Genomic DNA, 23,307 nt, shown 5'->3' on the forward strand with positions numbered 1-23,307 from the left:
CAATAAATATGGAAACTGAAATTGTTACTTTTCCACAGCTATCTCAAACCTCCTCAAATATCGATAATCACGGCTTGCATTATGTATTGGCTGATCTCGAAATGCGTTTCCTGAAGCAGCAGTTACCTGATATCATTATCTCTGCCACAAGTGTGGATCTTGGCTGGAGTTCAGGAATAATCTTATCCTCTTTGAAATTGGCAGTGGAAGAGCTGGGTTCAAAGGGTGACATATTCTTCTTTCGTAATGTTGTAGCCGCTGGAAAATTCAATTTGTGGGAAGATGTAATTCTGGACCCTGTTAACGAAACAAAAGTCAGAATATTGCTTTGCTTCACATCGTTATCCAATCTGCAAGCACAATCCTGGGGCGGGATTCTCCGACCCCCTGCCGGGTCGGAGAATCCCCAGGGGGTGGCACGCCGCCCCGACGCCGGCTGCTGTATTCTCCGGCGCCAGTTTTTGGGCGGGGGTGGGATTCACGCCACGCCGGTCGGGGGTCGTTGGCAGCGGCTCCACCGGCAATTCTCCGGGCCCCGATGGGCCGAGCAGTCGCCCGTTTTTGGCCAGTCCCGCCGGCGTGGATTGGACATGGTCCCACACGGCGGGACCAGTTGGCTGGTGCAGTCCTCAGGGGGGCGCGAGGGGATCCGACCCCGGGGGAGGGGGGCCCCCACGGTGGCCTGGCCCGCGATTGGGGCCCACCGATCTGTGGGCGGGCCTGTGCCATGGTGGCACTTCTTCCTTCCACGCCAGCTATCGCGGAGCCCTACACCCCCCTGCGCTTGCGCCAGAATACGCCGGCTGGTCTGCGCATACGCGGAACCGCGCCGGTGGTTCTGCGCATGCGCTAACTCGCGCAGTCCCTTCGGCGCCGGCTGCCGTGGAGCCAACCCCTCCAGCGCCGGCCTAGCCCCCGGAAGAACGGAGAATTCCGCTACCTCCAGTCGGTCCGACGCTGGAGTGGTTCGCGCGTTTGTGACTCCGGCGTCAGGCCATCGCGCCGATCGCGGAGAATCCCGTCCCTGATTTTCTCTTTGCTGTGCATTTCAAATACCAGCCGATATTTATTTCAGTGAAAATGTTAGCTTCCAGTGTAGCAACAACTTGCATTAAAATAGCATTTTACAAGGACATTATCAGACATAATTTGATACCAAATCAAAGAAGAAAAAGACCAAAAGCTTCATCAAAAAGTAAGTTTTAAGGCGTATCCTAAAGAATGAGAGAAAGGTAGAGAGGATTAGGGAGGAATTCCTAGAGCTCAGGTACTAAGCAACTGATGGGCTGGCCCCTCATTGTAGATGGAATGAAGTGGGGGATGTGCAAGAGGCCGGAGCTGGAGGGATTATGGTTCTGAAAGATTATATAGAGATAGTGAGCTTTATCAGCTTAAAGCAAACTCCAATATCACAAATAAGGTAGTCACTATAGTCCCAGATGACTATAGCTGCTTTCTCCTTTGAGGGGGAGAGCTGACTGGTGGTGGTTTAACCTGAGGATTGCCATACCTGAGGCAAGGGCAAGGTTGAGAAGGCGGGGCCTTCATGATTAACCTCAGCTGGTGTGGGAATGGAACTCTGCTACTGGCCTTGTTTTGCATCACAAATCAGCTGTCCAGTCAACTGAGCATTCAATGGAGTTGCACATCCGAGGCAGCAGCAGTGCATCAATGAGAACAGGGCAAGAGCGGACCTGATTGGAGGCAACAACGGGCGGCTAATAATTCAGAGCAGGAGAAAAGCAAACCTACTACGGGTGTTTAATAAAAAAGCAAGGGGTAATATTATAGGATAGTAGGTGATTGGTTGTTGAGTATTAATTTAATTTTGTTTTTCTCTCTAAAATGGGCAGTGTTTTAAACCAGGACTGGGAAACTATGTGAAGTGCTGTACTAAACTTACAGCTTAATTCATCAAATTAAATAGAGTAAGAATTACAATAAGTGAATGAAAATGAGTATTAACACAGAGCAGGTCTAGATGCATTAATTAAAATGAATAGTTTAAACAAGGTGCTAGTTATATTTTAGAAGAGGCAACAGAGATTTTTCCACAGACCATTGTTATGGGCCAGGGTCTAGAGAACCCCAAAGTGTATCATGGAGTTCACCTGACCCACAACTTTTACTAAATTGCGGTATGTGGAGCACACGGCCCACTCTACAGGTGTGGGACAGCAGAAATGGAAAAGCATTTTTTAAAGCAAAACAATGTTTATTCTATGAAATCAAGTTAACCTTTTTAAAACAAACAATGAACATCTTAGCAACCATAATTCAAATACAACCCCCAAAGACTACAACACTAAGTAAACCTTTAAGCTTTCCTTTTTAACATCCAGATGACATAAAAACAAAACCTTTATCAGAAGCACATCAGGTTAAAGTCACTACTGAAATGAAATGAAATGAAATTAATGAAAATGAATATTTTAAATCACCAGGATAGATTTACAGTCTTTAGATTACAGAGAGAGATTCATACACCTTCTGGCTGTGACTGCAGCTATCCAGCTCTGAAAACAAAACTAAAACACACCCTACAGCCTGCTCAAAAACAAAAGTAAAAAGCTGACAGACAGCCCAGCTCCACCCACTCTCTGACATCACTGCAGTAGTAAACACTCATTTCTTAAAGGTACTCTCACTACAGATATTTATATACACACCCATTTATAAACACCCATTTCTTAAAGGTACTCTCACATGACACCTCCCCCCCAAGAAAAAAAATAAACCATCAACTTGAAGATGGTTTCAATCTTCACCTTTTCACTATCCGTTAAGAAATGCACACAGTAAATATACTTTTTTGTTTAAAAAACAACAACACACGCAAACAGGTACAATAATATGGTCCAGTTTTGTTCTTCTTCCTCCAACTGAAACTGCCTCCGTTCATCACATTCGTGACAAAGCATCGGCTATCACAATTTCTCGTCCTGCCGCATGTACTATTTTTAAATGAAATGGCTGCAACAATAAACTCCAGCGAAACAGCCTTGCATTGTTATTCAGGAAACGCTCCAAAACGTCAACGGATTATGATCAGTATATATAACGGTGTCTGACAGATTGCTGGTCACATAAATGTGAAAATGTTGCAAAGCCAGCACCAAACCCATAGTCTCCTTCCCAATCATGGAATACTTTTTCTGGTGAGAATTCAATTTCTTTGAAAAATAACCAATAGGCTGCCCTAGCCCTTCGTCGTCATCTTGTAGAAGCACCGCACCTACACCCACATCACCCACATCGACCGCCACTTTGAATGGTTTTGTATAATTTGGGATGGCTAACACAGGAGCAGTGGTTAACACAGCCTTCAGGCCGTCAAATGCCTCTTGACACTCCGCTGTCCACTGAAATCTTTGACTTTTTTCAGCAAGTCCATCACTGGAGCAATCACGCTACAAAACATTTGCACAAATGTTTGATCAAATCAACTCATGCCAAGAAATCGCATAATTTCCCTTCGTCTTGAGGGTATCGGAAACTCCTCAATAACTGTTGGTTTCACATCCCGTGTGACCATTCGACCCTGTCCGATTGTATGGCCAAGGAAAGTGACTTGGGCTTTTCCAAATTCACTTTTGGCTAGGTTTATCACCAGACCCGCCTCCTGAAGTCAATCGAATAACTCTCTCAGATGTTTCAAATGTTCTGTCCATGTCTGGCTGAAAATTACCAGATCGTCGATGTATACTGCACAATTGGGTAATCCAGAAATGACTTAGTTAACCGTTGAAATGTGGCTGGTGTGTATTTCATGCCAATGGCACAACTTTGAATTCTTTTTTACCATCTGGAGTCACAAAAGCTGAAATCTCCTTCGCCCTTTCGGATAAATGCACCTGCCAGTGACCTTTAAGTAAATCTAGTTTGGAAATAAAATCTGATTGTCCCACTTTCTCAATGCAATCCTCCAAACGGGGGATAGGATAAGAGTCCATTCTTGTAACTGCATTAACCTTTCTATAGTCCACACACAACTGTTGGGTACCATCTGGTTTTGGTACCATCACTATGGGTGAGCTCCATCTGGCTGCAACCCACTTCAATTATGCCATTTTTAAGCATACTCGCAATCTCTTTGTTAACCTGTGCCAATTTTAAAGGGTTAAGTCTGTGTGGGTGTTGTTTGATTGGAACAGCATTTCCCACATCAACATCATGTATAGCCATTTTAGTACTTCCCAATTTATCTCTACAAACTTGCCCATGTGATATCAATAACTCTTTCAGGTCAGTTCGTTTTTCCTCTGGAAGGTAACTCAACAATTTATCACAATTCTTAAGAACATCCTCGTTTTCCAATTTAATTTGAGGTATGTCAAATTCACAGTCATCTGGATTTGGTTCGTCACTTTGAGTTAGAATCATTAAAACTTCCTTTTTCTCTCCTTCCCTTTCAAAGTACCTTTTAAGCATATTCACATGACCCACTCGGTGAGTTTTCCTTCCATCTGGTGTTTTTTCCACATAATTCACCTCACTTAATTTCCTTGCAATCTGATACGGTCAACAAAACTGTGCTTTTAAAGGTTCACCTACCATTGTAACAACACTAAAACTTTATCTCCAGTGGCAAAACTCTGAACTTTGGATTTCTTGTCCGCTACCCGTTTCATCACATTTTGTGCAACTTTTAAATGTTGTCTAGCCAATTCATCTGCTCTATTTAATCATTCCCTAAAATTTGACACGTAATCCAAGAATGTAATTTCCGATTTCTCACTCTCCAACTTTTCCTTTATCAATTTATGTGGTCCTCATACCTCATGACTAAAAATTAGTTCAAAAGGACTAAATTTGGTTGACTCATTAGGTGCATCCCTAATTGCAAACAGTACGAATGGAATTCCATTATCCCAATTTTCTGGATAATCTTGACAATAAGCCCTCAACATTGTCTTTAATGTATGATGCCTCAGTTCTAACACTCCCTGCGATTTTGGATGGCACGCAGTTGATATAAATTGTTTTATTCCAAAGCTAGCCATAACTTCTTTGAGTAAACTGGAGGTAAAATTTGATCCTTGATCCGATTGTATTTCTGTGGGTAGTTCATATCTAGTAAAGAATTTAAGTAACTCTTCCACAATCTTTTTAGCTGTAAATTATGTACTGGAATGGCCTCTGGAAACCTAGTAGACACATCCATTATAGTCAAAAGATTTTGATTCCCACTTTTTATTTTAGGAAGTGGTCCTATGCAATCAATTAGGACCCTTGTAAATGGTTCCTCAAATGCTGGAATGGGTATTAAGGGCGCTGGTTTTATCACTGCTTGAGGTTTCCCTATAACTTGACACGTGTGACAAGATTGACAAAATTTAACTACATCTTTATGTAGTCCAGGCCAACAACAATGTTTCTGGATTTTAGCTTGAGTTTTCCTTATTCCCAAATGACCTCCCACTGGCACCTCATGTGCAACTCGCAACACTTCCTTTCTATGAACTTCTGCCCACTTTTCATCCGCCTGCATATGTAAAGGTCTCCATTTTCTCATCAAGACATCATTTTTACGGTAATAACACTCTGGTATACACTCAGATTCCTCTTCCATGTATGCTTTCTGATACATCCGTTTTATTTCTACATCTTTTTGTTGTAACTCCGCCAATTTTCCTGAAATAAAAGTATCCGCCTCATCCTCCACCTGGTCTTTTCCAACCATCTGATCAAAAATTGTTTCTGATCATTGCACTTCACCTTTATTACTGAGACTTGGTTGAGGGAAGGGCATGGTTGGCAACTAAATATCCCAGGATATCGATGCTTCAGGCGGGATAGAGAGGGAGGTAAAAGGAGTGGAGGAGTTGCATTACTGGTCAGAGAGGATATCACAGCTGTGCTGAAGGAGGGCACTATGGAGGACTCGAGCAGTGAGGCGATATGGGCAGAGCTCAGAAATAGGAAGTGTGCAGTCACAATGTTGGGGCTGTACTACAGACCTCCCAACAGCGAGCGTGAGATAGAGGTACAAATATGGAAACAGATTATGGAAAGATGTAGGAGCAACAGGGTGGTGGAGATAGGAGATTTTAATTTTCCAAACATTGACTGGGATACCCTTAGTGTCAGAGGTCTAGATGGAGCAGAATTTGTAAGGAGCATCCAGGAGGGTTTTCTAGAGCAGTATGTAAATAGTCCAACTCGGGAAGGGGCCATACTGGACCTGGTGTTGGGGAATGAGCCCGGCCAGCTGGTTGAAGTTTCAGTCGGGGATTACTTTGGGAATAGTGATCACAATTCCGTAAGCTTTAGAATAGTCATGGACAAAGACGAGAATGGTCCTAAAGGAAGAGTGCTAAATTGGGGGAAGGCCAACCATACCAAAATTCGGCAGGAGCTGGGGAATGTGGATTGGGAGCAGCTGTTTGAAGGTAAATCCACATTTGATATGTGGGAGGTTTTTAAAGAGAGGTTGATAAGAGTGCAGGACAGACATGTCCCTGTGAAAATGAGGAATAGAAATGGCAAGATTAGGGAACCATGGGTGACAGGTGAAATTGTGAGACTAGCTAAGAGGAAAAAGGAAGCATCCATAAGGTCTAGGCGACTGAAGACAGACAAAGCTTTGGAAGAATATCGGGAATGTAGGACCAACCTGAAATGAGAAATCAAGAGGGCTAAAAGGGGTCATGAAATATCTTTAGAAAACAGGGTTAAGGAAAATCTTAAAGCCTTTTATTCATATATAAGGAGCAAGAGGGTAACTGGAGAAAGGGTTGGCCCACTCAAGGACAAAGGAGGAAAGTTATGTGTGGCGTCAGAGAAAATGGGCGAGATTCTTAATGAGTACTTTGCATCAGTATTCACCGAGGAGAGGGACATGACGGATATTGAGGTTAGGGATAGATGTTTGATTGCTTTAGATCAAGTCGGCATAAGGAGGGAGGATGTGTTGGGTATTCTAAAAGGCATTAAGGTGGACAAGTCTTCAGGTCCGGATGGGATCTATCCCAGGTTACTGAGGGAAGTGAGAGAGGAAATAGCTGGGGCCATGACAGATATCTTTGCAGCATCCTTGAACATGGGTGAGGTACCGGAGGACTGTAGAATTGCTAATGTTGTCCCCTTGTTTAAGATGGCTCTGGAGGAATGAATGAAAATTGCTTATTGTCACAAGTAGGCTTCAAATGAAGTTACTGTGAAAAGCCCCTAGTCGCCACATTCCGGCGCCTGTCTGGGGAGGCTGTTACAGGAATTGAACCGTGCTGCTGGCCTGCCTTGGTCTGCTCTCAAAGCCAGCGATTTAGCCCTGTGCTAAATAGAAAAAGCAGAATCAACAGTTGGCATCTACAACTCAACAAGCCACCAGAGTAAACACAGAAAGAAAAACCTGGAGACAGTGATTATGATCTGAAATTGTTAAACTCAATGTTGAGTTTGGAAAGCTATAACATGCCTATGCGAAAGTTAAGGTGCCGTTCCTTCAGCCTACATTGAACGTCAATGGAACATTTTAGGAGGCTGTGGAGTGGAGTAATAAAACGATAAGCAACCAGAAGCTCGAGGTCAAATTTGCAGACTGAAAGGGAAGGGGGAAGTTGTGTCTCGTGGTGGGGTTAACTGTTGTTCTCTCTCCGCAGATGCTGCCTGACCTGCTGAGTATTTCCTGCATTTTATTGTTCTTGCTTCAGATGACTGCACTATTTTATATATTTTTAAAATCTGGCTTTTGGAGAGGCTTGATGTAATAGCTAATTAGTGTGTGCCGAATGTGTTCTCATAAATAATTCATAGTTTCAGATCACTCAGGACTGAAATTAGTTTGCTGCTATTTTCAAAGTGATCTGCATCCGAAAGTTGGTTGCATTAACACAAAAGACATCTAGTGGCATTTATAGGGCATTGCAAGAACACTTTGCAAAATCATTGAATGAAGGCATTCATGGATTTTTCAGTCATGTATTGTGTGTTGAAAGGAGACGAAGTGGTCTTTTAAACTTCTCTTGATACAGCTGTATCAAAGTACACCTTTGTCACGTTCTTAATAACTGAGGAAAATGACCCTCAAATATCACACCGGCCGATAAATATTGGGCGGGATTCTCTGATCGTGAGGCTAAGTGTTGACGCCGTCGTAAATGCCGTCGCATTTCTCGATAGCGTCAACATGGCCTCAGGAGCAGCGATTCTGACCCCTACAGGGGGCCAGCACGGCACTGGAGCGACCCACGCCGCTCCAGCTGCCGTTCCCGGCGTCAAATGGGTGCCGCAGGTCTGCGCATGCGTAGTGGGACCGGCGCCAACGCGCACATGCGCAGTGGGACTGGTGGGATTGCCGCGCATGCGCAGTGGCTCCCTTCTCCGCGCCGGCCCCGACGCATCATGGTGTAGCGACACAGGGGCCGCCGCGGAACAAAAGAGGCCCCCAGCACGAGAGGTCGCCCCGCCGATCGGTAGGCCCTGATCGCGAGCCAGGCCACAACGGAGCCCCCCCCCCCCCAACCAGGCCGCCCCCAGATCCATTCACACCGAGGACCCGCCAGGTAAGACCAGGTTAGAACGGCGGCAGTGGGACTCAGGTTTTTTCGTACGGCTGCTCGGCCCATCCTGGGCCGAGAATCGGCGGGGGGGGGGGGGGGGGGGCAACTTAGACCGTCCCCCGACCAGCGCCATGCCGACCGCGCCGGCACCAATAGCACTGAGTCTCCGCTCTCCGGAGAATCCGCGGACCGGCGCGGGACCGTGTTGCGCGATTTGCGTCTGTCCCGGCGATTCTCCAGCCCGACCTGGGCTGTGAGAATCCCGCCCGTTGTTCTTGAGAGTCGTGTGTGCAATTTGATTTATTTTTGGGATTTTCTTTCCATGCTACAATATGCTGGGCTACCTGTTTCACAACTCCTGATTTCTGAACTGTATCGTATAATGGTTGTTTGAGAGTTAGCAATTATCAAGCAGGAAATCTGACATGAGAAATCTTTTTAAAAATTCATTCAATAGAGGTGGACTTCGCTGGCTAGGCCACCATTCATTGCCCACCCCTAATTGCCCTTGAGAAGGTGGTGGTGAGCTTCTTGAACAGCTGGAGTCCATGTGGTGTAGGTACACCCACAGTGCTGTTAGAAAGGGAGTTCCAGGATTTTGACCCAGCGACAGTGAAAGACCGGCGGTACATTTCCACATCAGAATGGTTTGGAGGTGAACTTCCAGGTGGTGCTGTTCCCATGTATCTGCTGCTTTTGCTCATCTAGATGCTGGTGGTTGTAGGTTTGGAAGGTGCTTGGTGAGTTCCTGCAGTGCATCATGTAGATAGTACACACGGCTGCTGCTGTGAGTGGTGATGGTGGAGTAAATATTTGTGATAGGGTTGCCAAACAAGCAGGCTGCTTTGTCCTGGATGGTGTCAAGCTTCTTGAGTGTTGTTGGGGCTGCACTTATCCAGACAAGTGGAGGATATTCCATTACACTCCTGACTTGTGTCTTGTAGATTGTGGACAGGCTTTGGGGAGTCAGGAGGTGAGTTTTTCGCTGTAGGATTCCTAGCCTCTGACCTATTCTTGACCTGTTCTTGTTGCGACAGTACAGGACACCCCCAGGAACTTTAATGGTGGTGTCCAGGATATTATATGTAAGGTATGATTCCACCTGTATGACTATGCCAGGCTGTTGCTTGACTAGTCTGTGAGACAGCTTTCCCAATTTTGGCAAAAGCCCCCAGATGTTAGTAAGGAGGACTTTTGCAGGGGCAATAGGGCTGGGCTTATCGTTGTTGTTTCCGGGACCTGGGTGAATGCCAGGTGGTCCGTCTGGTTTCATTTCTTTTTGTAGACTTCGTAGTGGTAGGATGCAACTGAGTGGCTTGCTCAGCCATTTCAGAGGGCATTTAAGAGCAACCATATTGCTGTGGGTCTGGAGTCACATGTAGGCCAGACCAGGTAAGAATGGCAGATTTCCTTCCCTAAATGATGTTAGTGGTGTCATCATGTTTCACCATCCTGTGGTGTACTACCCTGAAGCACAGCTTAAGCATATTGTGTCACCATTCCTCTTGTAAGTGGATCTGATCAACTTCCCATGTTTTGATGTCTCTTTAGAATGAAACAAATGGAAATTTATCGAGGAAACCTTGGGAACAAATCCATTTTAAAATCCGTTAGCATTGTTTGGCGATATACTCCATTTCAAGACATATATTTTATGGATAGATCTGGAGGCTAGATTTTGAAATATTATTTTGAATACTGTTTGTCGCTTTTGTTTACTATGATGATAGAGTAAATGCTTTGATATGTGTATTCTTCTGCCAGTTAGCTAGAGGTGAGAAATCGTTATTATGTCAAATATGGGTGGCACTGTAGCACAGTGGGTAGCACTGCTGCTTCACAGCACCAGGCACCCAGGTTCGATTCCCGGCTCAGGTCACTGTCTGTGTGGAGTCTGCATGTTCTCCCCGTGTCTGCGTGGGATTCCTCCGGGTGCTCTCGTTTCCATCCACAAAGACGTGCTCTTGGTGAATTAGACATTGTGAATTCTCCCTCAGTGTACCCGAACAGGCACCGGAATGTGGCAACTAGGAGATTTTCACAGTAACTACATTGCTGTGTCAATGTAAGCCTACGTGTGACACTAATATTGATACAAAACTGAATTATTAGTAGATAGTAAAGCAATGATTGAAACTTTTCTTACCTGCAGTTGGTGAGACGTTCATAGGCTGACATGATTTTCCATCTGTTCTCTTTTGGAAACCCTCATGGCACAAGCAATATGGAACTCCAAATCTATTCTCGCACATTTGATCACATCCACCATTCTTATACAAGCAAGAATCAACACCTGGAATATCAGCACAAGAAATCTCTACCCAGTTCATAACTCGAATTAAAGCATTTTTTGATAGTCTCATGTTTAGAGTTAAAATCTTGGAAATGTTTCAAATAAGCCATCTTTCTATTAATAAAACCATAAGACCATTAATCTATGACTCGCCCTGTAATTGTTTCAAATTCAGAAGAAAAACAATAGAATTGCTGTGGAAATATTTACACCTGAATCAGACTGAAATTTCAGATGAGTGACGAAATGCAGTTAAATACAAAAATCTGGAAATTGCTGACTGAGATATGCTATTCCTCCATAAGCTGCATGAAAAATGCCACTCACAGTCTGGATTTCTAATCAACATAATGAACAATGTAAAGTTCCTCACTAACATTGTTGATATGGACTAAACTCACCAGAGAAAGATAGGCATGTTCATTAAATTTAAAAAAAAACATTTTAGCTGTAAGGTAAGGCTTAATTACGGCCAAATGATCTCTCTGGCAGGAAGATTAATTTTTAGAAGTGTGAGTCTCACCCCTTCGGTTTCTAATTATTGATACAGTTTTATTTAATTTATTTATGTTCATTTTATCTCGCTCTGTTAAGCTAATCCTTCACTGTCTCTTGTTATCTTGAAATCTGTGCATGATTTGACATTAAATTCAATATTCCGACTGGCATTTCAGACGTTATGTTGTTCATTAACGGTTATTCAATCTGATGGTTTAAGGACAGTCACAGTCTTATCCATACTGGCCCCAGGTGCCTTGTGGAGGGAGTTGTGCTGTTTGAATAGCTAGCTGACAGGAACTTATAATGCAAAAGCCTAAAGAATATCTATTTGCAAGGGTAATGGACAGCGTGTGCCATTCGTTCACTTATGATAAATACTGGCATATATATCTGACAACTTTCTGTCTTTGTTTGTTACTGTCACTGTTTGGGTTTATGTTAGCTTCATTCGTTTTAGATTGATAATCCTACTGCTGCCTGTAAGTGCTATTGATAGTAATGTGTCTCACAAAATATTATTGACAGTGAGTTGCAAAGAATGGTTTAGTTCAAGGTCCATAATGAATTTGAGTTTAATGCGGTTTTACAATGTATCTGTAATTTTAGCAAAATAAAAAACAACTATACAATTGCTGTTCACCTGAACTGCATTTCTCTTTGGTTTGACGAAAGAACTTGACAAATAGTGAAGAGAAAAATCAGCAGGAAAATCACAGTCATGATCCAGAAACATCATACCACCAGTTTTATGTACCACCAGCTAGCAGAAATTATCAAAATATTATTAAAATCTTTTCCTAAGTATAATGAGCATTTTCTGTGTATAAAGAAAAAAGCTTTGACAAAGAGTCAACGGACTCGAAACGTTAGCTCTTTTCTCTCCCTACAGATGCAGCCAGATCTGCTGAGATTTTCCAGCATTTTCTCTTTCGTTTCAGATTCCAGCATCTGCAGTAATTTGCTTTTATCCAGTGAATAATTATGGAGATTACATGAGGAACATGGAAGAGGAATAGAGAATATGAGGGGCATGCAAGGGAATGGGGTTTATGTGGGACAATATGTATATGAGGGGACATGGAAGGGGGGTGGAGGATAAGAGGGACCATAGAAGGCATGGGGGATGTGTGAAGGAGTGTGCGTGGGGTAAGAGTTTGAGGAGCTGACATTCATCATTATAACTGAAGCGATGTCTCAGTAAATGAAGGTGGACGGTCTAGCCTCCCAGCCTGGCTCTCTGCCTGTCTCCTTTGCCATCTCAGGTCTGTCTCTGGAGGTGACGGACCTGACTCCATCTTGCACCCCCCTCCCTGGTACAAACATACAGTGGCAGGGAACTTTTTAAAGGAGTTAGGTCAACAGTCAGGAAGTTTTCCAACTTCCCACCTTCCCCACGAAAATCCAACCCAACAGCGTTTGTTTGTAAGGAAATTCCAAACAACAAATTACTTTGGAAAAGTAGCCAGACTGTTTTTACCAAGACAGAAGGACAGTGGGCCAAATAGCCACGTTCTGTTTTGAGGTTTCCACATAGGAAAAATCTGACACCTAAATCAAAGGACAGGAAGCCACAGGATCATGCGGTCTGCCGGTTTTGCACCTCATTCAATATTACTCAGAGTAAAATTGGGCAGGGTGCAAAACCAAGGTTGCACCTAATCTCATCAGTTTCCTGTCAGGTGGGTTAGGTTAAAGTTGCCTACGCCAACATGAATAATTTGAATTTCAAAAATTCCTCACTATTGGAACTAAAAGGATTGATTGGACTGTACTTTTAAACTAGTTCTCATTTACGCCAACCAGCCTATTAATGCTGAATGAAGTTACCTGGTTTGGCTATTGGATGAATTACTGCTATAGATGAAGGTCTAAGCATGCTGCCTCGAAGTCGTACTCTATTGTGACCTGTCCACTTATCCACCCTCATAAGAGAAGGTTTGCTCCAGTCTGTAAACCAAACATGATCTTCAAATATCGCTACAGCGAATGGACGTCCTACAGAGAGGGGAGAAAATGCACAGAATTGCTTCAAGAACTGTTTACTTTCTTTCGTAGATGAGAAAATATTACACAATTTGTTTGGTGAAAAAAAGAACCTCACCTACTTCATTCTGCGCAAGTATCCGACGGTTGGATCCATCTAGATCTGACATCTCAATAACAGATTTCTTGGCATCACACCAGTACAGCTTATCTCTGAGGTAGTCTATGGTTATTCCACTGGGCCACACAAGATTAGTGCTGATAACAACCAAACGGCCATCACCTTCTAGGGAAGAACTTTCTATTCTAGGTTTATCTCCCCAGTCTGTCCAGAACAGTCTCCTTTATTAAATGACATAGTAGACAACAAACAGTTTAAAAGAATAATTGTATTAAGTTGTTACATTTTAAATATGCCCATCCATCTTTCAAGTAGATGTATTCCAATGATAAAATAGCCACAGAAGAGCTTATCGGACATAATAACAACTTTGCAAACTCTATGTACCTTGTGTTCGTGATGTTTCCCCATTACCATGGTGACAAAAATTTAGGGAAAAAAATTAGTACTCATGATCTTAGTAATGTGGATCTTTTAAATATTTTTATAGATTTTTTTTCTGCAGTTGTAACAACAAATAGACTGGTTATCCACACTCAGATGGCAGGAATACAGTCCTTTGTTCAGAGCACTGCGGCATTTTAACAATGTACATTGGAATTAGTGAGTAATTTGCACACCAAAAAATTGTGACACATTTGAACTCATGTAAAGAAAGAAAAAAATTCAGGTTATAAATCATTGTTGCTGTATAATATTGAGCTTATTATTTTTCTTTGTACTATTAGGCAGCTTGTTCAAAGAAAACAGAATAAACTAATCTTGTGTTGAAGCATGATAATGACCTGCCCATGAGCCTCCTCACATCTCACACTGTTTCCGGGTGAGTGGATGACAGCTCTCGTATGCAGTACTCTGGTTCTGCCCTTATTCTGGATGCAGCAACTGGATGGCAATAGGTTGGCTCAATTAGTTTTCAATTTGACCTCCTCTATAACATAATTGGCATCTCCATCCCACAACCTGGTTAAGATCAGCAACTCAGCTATGAGAAAAACTGTGACAAGACAACAAATCTAGCCCAGTGCCTGAGATTATTACTGATTATTATGGAACTTTTCTGGAGATTATTAAACTATGGCTCTCGCTTTGTCAATTTTCAGAGAAGGATTAATCTGGATATATATGAGATGCATTGATCTATGCTCAGGCTGAGCTAACAAGAAGTTTTATCTGTTTATGTTGACCAGTTGGTTGGTTCAGTTATTTTTATGTCACTCCTTGCTTTTGCCTCTTGTTTCATGCTGTCACCTCATTTTGACTTTAAACTCAATGGGTTGAAATTTCACTGACATTTGCATCAAATTTCTTGGTGCAGTATTTCAACATCACACATTTTTAACACATTATGGATGAAAAAATGTCAGGCCTCCTCTGATGCGATTGAAATCAGAAAGATGGGTGTGCATTCACAAAATAACTGCTACAAGGATTCTTCTCCTGTGTAGTAACTGTTCAGCATATCCCTACAGACAAAAGTCTGAGATTGGGAGCTTATCATTGAGTAGGGGATCAACTTTCCATTGTCCATTGCTGTGGGTAAAACTCATTGACTAATATTGCACTGGCTGTTTTACAATGGGAATAATAGAGCATGGGCAAAAGTTCTTCAGAAGGTGCTGTGAATAACATTCTTTTAAGGACTTTTAGTCCTCTAAATTCAGTTTCAATCAGATGATTTAGAGTTTCACCATTTCATAAAGACATTTGATGCATTCTAACTTTAAGCAATGCTATCATTTCAGCAATGCAGTAGCTGCTTCAGCACTTTATATTATCACATTCTTACTTTGCCAATGGATGAACAACAATTCCTCTTGGCTTGTTGACACCTTCCGTGATGATTACTTCTCTGCGCATGCCATTGAGTTCACTCTTCTCAATGTGTGATAACCTGTAAAAAAAAAAGTGGAGACAATAGTTCACTACATTGTAGTGGTTCAACAACATTTTTCAGTTATACAGTTCTGACTTTGACACTTTCTAATTGTAGGGTGTGTTCCTCATACTGAAGGATGACTTTGACAACAAAGAAACAAGAGGACTATACAGCCGGACATTGGGGGAAATTCTCCCCCAAAATGATTGTGTCATTTTGGGTGAGAAAAGTGATGCACATCATACTGGCTGTTCTGACGGCATCTTCCCATACTTAGGCATGATTTATTGGCCCCGTTACGCTTAAGCAAGAGCGCGGTGAGGCCATTCGATCACTGGAGAGGCCAAAAACGAGAACCGCGCCGGGTGGCGATCGGTTTGCGATCTAATCGGCCTGCCATCATTGCCGGATTCAGTAACGCGCCGTAGTGTGGAGAAAAACAATAATCACCACTTAAGGCTGATCTCCATAGAACTGACAGGAAGGACCCCCTATCCAACGGCCTCCCGTGGTCTAACTGCCTCCCCAGTAAGTGGTCACGCAGATGCCAATTACTACACATTTTTAAAAATATGAAGCTGGGGGAGGGGCTGCTGCGAGGACCCGGCGAGGTTAGTAACTATATTCCCTCCCAGGCAATGAGCCCGGGAGCATTGGCGTTGCTGCCCCGGTGCTCGGGGGAGGGTTGTGGGAGGCCCGACTCATACCGGGGTGGGGGGGTGGAGGAGGGTGTGGAGCAGCAATCTCGATTAGGGTAACCCATCATCGGTGGTGGGAGGGAGGGGCTATTGCTAAATGGGTATAGCTAATCGTCGTTAAGTGAGCACTTCAAAGCTCCCAAGTGGGTTCCCATGGTAGGTGTGCCATGTTGCATGTGGAGTTATTGCTAAGCATCCCAATCTGACCGTGATGTCAAGACACTGTAACTGAACACTACGAGAGGCAACAACACGGATGCAGCAGCCAACACCCAAATACACAGGGGCAGGGCCTGAGCATTGATAAAGAGTCATTGGACTCGAAACGTTAGCTGTTTTCTCTCCAAACAGATGCTGCCAGACCTGCTGAGATTTTCCAGCATTTTCTCTTTCGGCTGGGTCCCAGCACTGGGGACATTTTGGAGAGGGTGGGTGCGTACACCGGGGTGGGGACCAGCACCCAGACCAGGTAACATGACATGCTTGATGGAATAAACTCCCTGTTTCCCCCACCGGCCCTCACAGATCACTGGCATCAGGTATCAAAGCCATCCCAATGGGTCTCCTTTCAGATCCCCCCATCTCGCCGGCATCAGGCTCCCCCTCAATCACAGGTACCAGCGCCCACCCCCCACCCAGGTGAACGACACCCTGCTTTGGGGTTGCCAATTCTCCCCTCCTCCTTTCATACCCTGACCTCTTTCAGGCCTGGTCCTTTCAGGCCCCACCCCTTAGAAGTGCCAAGCTGGCACTTGCCCTGGTACCCTAGCAATGCCAACCAGGCGCAAACCCCATTTAGGGGCTCTCCCATTATTCTCCTAAAATAGTGGGATTGGTGCCAGTCACAGCGTGGCCAGAGAATCACCCTCATTGTATATCACATGCCTCACATAATCAGCTGGATGTCGGGCAGTGGGTACCATTCTTGCCTGTGAGCCAGAAGCTCTGGATTCAAGTCCCACTTCAGGGCTTGATGGCCAAGAAAGCTACGTTCAAAACACGACCAAACAGGCTGAATGTCAACCTGCAAATCCTTCAAACACATCAATGGCCGGTGATGAGAGAGGGAGAAACTCCTGGTCAACCATGCTTGATGTGGAGTCGCACCCCTTAAGCTAAAAATAAAGCCCCTGGTGACCGACTAGCAACCTGATCCAGGAATAACTAGTTATGGAAACAGATACAAGCTTGCCTTTGTGCATCACTAGGTGCGGGATGAGAATTGGATTGGACATAAATAGTTTGGACCTATTGTATATTGCAGTTTACTATTTTTTGTTAACCTCCAGTATACAGTCTAACATTGATAATGTGGTCCAAATATTAATGGCTGATGAATTAAATTTGCTGAACACCAAAATTAATTTTCTTTCATATAATATTTTCTGCAAATATTGACTTTGCTATTCCTGGCCAGAACGGAGATGGTTGGTAAATTCATCCATCAATCACACCTGAAGACTGCATTCTGAGTGACTGGGATGGATTTTATTCACATACTTTCCCCAGGAAATCACAAGCAGCCACTGTGGTAGTATGTATTGGGGGTCATGTGGGACTGGAAGCCCTAATGTCATTGGCTGACAGATCCCGGGTCCTGGTTGGCCGTTGACCTCAAGCTCCGCCCTGAAGGCGGAGTATAAGAAGCCGGAGTCTTCCCCCGCAGGCCAGTTTACTATCGAGCTGCGGGGGAACAGACACGCTTAATAAAGCCTCATCGACTTCACTCTATTCGTCTCACGGAGTCTTTGTGCGCTACAATTTATTAAGCGTGCCTAAAAAGGACTATGGAGCTCAGGATCATTCCGGAATGCCTGAGGATCAGCCCCCACGCAGTGAACGCGGCAGCAGCCTTCAAGCACTGGCAGACTTGCTTCGAGGCCTACCTCATAACGACCACCGGCCGAGTCTCAGAAGACCAAAAACTGCAGGTCCTGCACTCGAGGATGAGCACGGAGATTTTCTCCCTCACCGAAGACTCGGACGATTTCCAGACGGCGTTCGCAGCACTGAAAAGTCTCTACGTTCGCCCAGTTAACCAAATCTACGCTCGCTACCAGCTCGCGACGAGACGGCAAGCTCCCGGAGAATCGATGGACGAGTTCTACGCCGCGCTGCTGATTTTGGGACGAGCCTGCAGCTGCCCGTCGGTGAACGCAAACGAACACACGGACATGTTAATGCGCGATGCTTTTGTGGCAGGTATGCAATCCTCCCAAATCCGCCAAAGACTTCTAGAAAAAGAGTCGCTAGGACTCTCAGAGGCACGGGCCCTAGCAGCCTCCCCAGACGTGGCCGCGAGTAATACCCGCGCCTACGGCCCCGACCGCGCGGCAGCCCATTGGGCTCCGTACGTACCCGTCGCGGCAAACCCCCTACCCCCCCCCCCCGGACACCCCACAGGCTTGCGCGGTCCAAACGCCGAGTCGCACCGGGGGCGCCCGCTGTTATTTCTGCGGCCAGGCGAAACACCCCCGACAACGCTGCCCGGCCCGCGCAGCTATCTGCAAAAGCTGCGGGAAAAAGGGCCATTATGCGGTTGTGTGCCGGTCCCGCGAGGTCGCCGTCGTCCCGGGAGCACAGGGAGCCCTGCAAGCTGTTTACGCGCCCCAACCCCCTCAGCACGCCATGTACGACCCGCAGGCGCAGCCGCTCTGGGTCCCGACCACCGCGGTCCCGGGAGAACTGGGAGCCCTGCACGCCGCCTACGCTCCCCAACCCCCCTCCCCGCAGCCCATGTATGACCCGCCGCCGGCGCTACCGCTTTGGGTCCCGGCCAACACTCTCCACGGAGAGGAGGGGGTTTTCCGCGTCCCTAAAGCCACCCTAACCCCCACTCCGCGCCCCACGCCTGACCTACTTGGGCCCCGACCACCGCTGTCCCCGGTGAGGGAGCTCCGCACGGTCCTAGCACTCGCGGCCCCACGCCTGACCCGCCGGCGCCGCCGACTTGGGCCCCGACCACCACTGTCCCCGGTGAGGGAGCTCCGCGCGGTCCTAGCGCTCGCGGTCCTAGCGCTCGCGGTCCTAGCGCTCCCAGCCCCCCCAGCACACCATGTGCGACCCGCAGACGCCGCCATTTTGGGTCCCGGCCACCACGAGGGGAGGAGGGGCGCCGATGTGCGACCCGCAGACGCCGCCATTTTGGGGCGCCGCCATCTTGGACCGCCCCCAGACCTGTACGACGCATGGGGGTGGCCATTTTGTCCACCCCCACCGCCATCTTGTGACCCCCCAGCCACGTGCGATGTATGGGGGCGGCCATTTTGTTCATCCCCGACGCCATCTTGGACGGCAACAACGGACCCCACTCCACTACTACAACCACGGCTCGCTTCGATTACGCTCGATCAAGCTCGGCCCCGGACACTCCAGACGACGACGACAACGGTCCTAACAAACGGCCACGAGACGCCATGCCTAGTCGACTCCGGGAGCACGGAAAGCTTTATACACCCCGAAATGGTAAGACGCTGTTCCTTGACCACCTATCCCAGCGCACAAAAGATTTGCCTAGCTGCAGGATCCCACTCCGTACAGATCCAGGGATTCTGCATAGTTACCCTAACGGTGCAGGGGAGGGAGTTCAAAAACTACAAACTAAACGTCCTTCCCCAACTCTGTGCCCCCACCTTGCTGGATTAGATTTCCAATGCAATCTACAGAGCCTTACGTTCAAATTCGGCGGCCCCATACCCCCACTCACTATCTGCGGCCTCGCAACCCTCAAGGTGCAACCCCCGTCCTTGTTTGCGAACCTCACCCCGGATTGCAAACCCGTCGCCACTAGGAGCAGACGGTACAGCGCCCAGGACCGGACCTTCATTCGGTCCGAAGTCCAGCGGCTACTAAAGGTGGGCACAATCCAGGCCAGCAATAGTCCCTGGAGAGCACAGGTGGTAGTAGTGAAGACAGGGGAGAAACAAAGGATGGTCATTGACTATAGCCAGACCATCAACAGGTACACACAACTAGACGCGTACCCTCTCCCCCGCATATCCGACATGGTCAATCGGATTGCCCAATATAAAGTCTTCTCCACCGTGGACCTCAAGTCCGCCTACCATCAGCTCCCCATCCGCCCAAGTGACCGCAAGAACACAGCCTTCGAGGCAGACGGGTGATTATACCATTTCCTACGGGTCCCTTTTGGCGTCACAAACGGGGTCTCGGTCTTCCAATGGGAGATGGACCGAATGGTTGATCAACATGGGTTGCGGGCCACGTTCCCGTATCTCGACAATGTAACCATCTGCGGCCACGATCAGCAGGACCACGACGCCAACCTCCAAAAATTCCTCCAGACCGCCAAAGCCTTGAACCTCACGTACAACGAGGACAAGTGCGTTTTTAGCACCGACCGGCTAGCCATTCTGGGCTACGTAGTGCGCAATGGGATAATAGGCCCCGACCCCGAACGTATGTGCGCACTCATGGAATTTCCCCTCCCGCACTGCCCAAAAGCCCTGAAACGCTGCTTGGGGTTCTTTTCGTACTACGCCCAGTGGGTCCCCCAGTACGCAGACAAGGCCCGCCCCCTAATACAGACCACGACCTTCCCTCTGTCGACAGAGGCTTGCCAGGCCTACAGCCGCATCAAAGCGGATATCGCAAAGGCCACGATGCGCGCCATCGACGAGTCCCCCCCCTTCCAGGTCGAGAGCGACGCCTCCGACATAGCTCTAGCGGCCACCCTTAACCAAGCGGGCAGACCCGTGGCCTTTTTCTCCCGGACCCTCCACGCCTCAGAAATCCGCCACTCTTCAGTAGAATAGGAAGCCCAAGCCATAGTGGAAGCTGTGCGACATTGGAGGCATTACCTGGCCGGCAGGAGATTCACTCTCCTCACGGACCAACGGTCGGTAGCCTTCATGTTCGATAGTGCACAGCGGGGCAAAATCAAAAACGACAAAATCTTAAGGTGGAGGATCGAGCTCTCCACCTTCAACTATGAGATTTTGTATCGTCCCGGAAAGCTGAACGAGCCGTCCAATGCCCTATCCCGCGGCACATGTGCCAACGCACAAATTAACTGCCTCTAAACCCTCTGCCACCCGGGGGTCACTCGGTTTTACCACTTCATCAAGTCCCGCAATCTCCCATACTCTTTAGAGGAGGTCCGTACAGTCACAAGGGACTGCCACATCTGCGCGGAATGCAAGCCGCATTTTTTCAGGCCAGATGGAGCGCACCTGATTAAGGCTTCCCGCCCCTTTGAACGCCTCAGTCTCGATTTCAAAGGGCCCCTCCCCTCCACCGACCGCAAAGCATATTTTCTTAATGTAGTGGACGAATACTCCCGCTTCCCTTTTGCCATTCCCTGTTCTGACATGACCGCGGCCACAGTCATTAAAGCCCTGAACAGCATCTTCACACTGTTCGGTTACCCCGCATACGTCCACAGCGACAGGGGGTCCTCTTTCATGAGTGACGAGCTGCGCCAGTTCCTGCTCAGCAAGGGCATAGCCTCAAGCAGGACGACCAGCTACAACCCCCGGGGGAATGGGCAAGTAGAAAGGGAGAACGGCACGGCCTGGAAGGCCGTCCTACTGGCCCTACGGTCCAGGGACCTCCCAGTTTCATGGTGGCAGGAGGTCATCCCGGACGCTCTCCATTCCATCCGGTCGTTATTATGTACGAGCACTAATCAAACGCCTCATGAGCGTCTCCTTGTCTTCCCTAGGAGGTCCTCCTCTGGAACGTCGCTGCCGACCTGGCTGGCGGCCCCAGGACCCATCCTGCTCCGAAAGCATGTGCGGGCACATAAGGCGGACCCGTTGGTCGAAAGGGTTCACCTCCTCCACGCGAACCCCCAGTACGCCTACGTGGAGTACCCCGACGGCCGACAGGACACGGTCTCCCTGCGGGATCTGGCGCCCGCCGGCAACACGCACACCCCCCCGACACCATCAACCCAACCCCCCCCCTTCCTGCCACCGCCGCACCCCGCGACCGCCCCCTTCCCAGGAGGATCGGTTCCCCTCCCCTCAGCACCGACCAAGAATCAAGCCTGAGCTGAAACCGTACGGCTCCTGGAGGCGACAACACTGGTACAAGCACCACCACCACCGCCGGGGCCGAGGCGATCGACACGGACGACCAGACCGCCCGACCGACTCGTGGCGTCGATGTAAATCAAATATGGACTGTTCACAAGAACATTTTGCTTTTCTTCCTATACCCTCTGTAAATAGTTGCAACAGGACGAAATTGTCCAATACTGTATTGCCATGTGAATGTTTTGTCGTCCCAGGACCAGCCCTGTAAACCCTTACCACCATACGAAGCATCACCCCGCCGGGTTCATTTTTGACAAGGGGTGAATGTGGTAGTATGTATTGGGGGTCATGTGGGACTGGAAGCCCTAATGTCATTGGCTGAAAGATCCCGGGTCCTGGCTGGCCGTTGACCTCAAGCTCCGCCCTGAAGGCGGAGTATAAGAAGCCGGAGTCTTCCCCCGCAGGCCAGTTTACTATCGAGCTGCGGGGGAACAGACACGCTTAATAAAGCCTCATCGACTTCACTCTATTCGTCTCACGGAGTCTTTGTGCGCTACAGCCACTCCACCCATCTCCATCCATATAGCGTGCATGTAACTGTCCTCCACTCACTGCATTTTGCTGGAAACATCATGCTGCTTTTATCTGGAGGCGGCTGCAGTTTAAGGCAGGAGTTCCATTTGCTATTTTCCCTTATGATTCCATTCATTCAAACCTATAGGTTGTTTGCTGTTGGGTGCTGTTTATATAGGCTCTTCTTTCTGAGGAAATAGTCTTTGTTTGCTGTGCAGTTTGGCAAATAAATAGAGTTTGACCTGGATTTTCTGCATCCCCCTCCCTCAACGGCGTGTTTGGAGGCGGCCCACCATTGGCCAGTGGTGGAATATTTCTGACCTTGCTGCTGTCAACGGATTTTCCCATTGTTCACACCCTCCGCCTGCCCATTGGTTTGACCCAAAAAGGAAAGAGCCTTGACCAGCGGCTGCACACACTGAAACAGGCCCGAAATGGCCCAATGAGATGATGTATATATATAAGCTGACACGAAGAACTTAGAGGAGCTTATTGGATTATTGGTGGTTTTTATCATAAACAACGTAAATTCCCCATTTACTAGGGTGTTCATCATTTTAAGGGTTTAATTCAAACACCATAATCTTAATTGTAGCATTGAGCCACCTTAGCTAACATTACAACTGGAATTGGTTGAATTGAATCACTTAGACATTGCCAGAAAGGTGACAGAGGCCGATAGCCACCAGTCACTTCTGTGCAGTGGCCACACATGAAGGTATGACACCAGCAGAATAATAAAGTGTAGAATCATGTTGA

The 23,307-nt window shown here is 47.1% G+C and overlaps 1 protein-coding gene across 6 annotated transcripts in view; it reads right to left on the bottom strand.

Annotated features, from left to right (window-relative positions):
* Positions 1-23,307, bottom strand: part of egf (epidermal growth factor) — a 207,226-nt gene that overhangs the window by 54,906 nt on the left and 129,013 nt on the right. For all 6 annotated transcript variants that reach the window (XM_072495907.1, XM_072495908.1, XM_072495903.1 and 3 more), the window contains 5 exons: positions 15,189-15,293; positions 13,397-13,620; positions 13,123-13,290; positions 10,648-10,794; positions 127-297 (listed from right to left, as the gene is read on the bottom strand). In XM_072495907.1, coding sequence (XP_072352008.1) covers positions 127-297; positions 10,648-10,794; positions 13,123-13,290; positions 13,397-13,620; positions 15,189-15,293 — 815 coding nt within the window. The remainder of the gene's footprint in view (positions 1-126; positions 298-10,647; positions 10,795-13,122; positions 13,291-13,396; positions 13,621-15,188; positions 15,294-23,307) is intronic.

Source organism: Scyliorhinus torazame, chromosome 3, assembly GCF_047496885.1.
Source record: "Scyliorhinus torazame isolate Kashiwa2021f chromosome 3, sScyTor2.1, whole genome shotgun sequence".
In the NCBI taxonomy this organism is placed as follows: domain Eukaryota; kingdom Metazoa; phylum Chordata; class Chondrichthyes; order Carcharhiniformes; family Scyliorhinidae; genus Scyliorhinus; species Scyliorhinus torazame.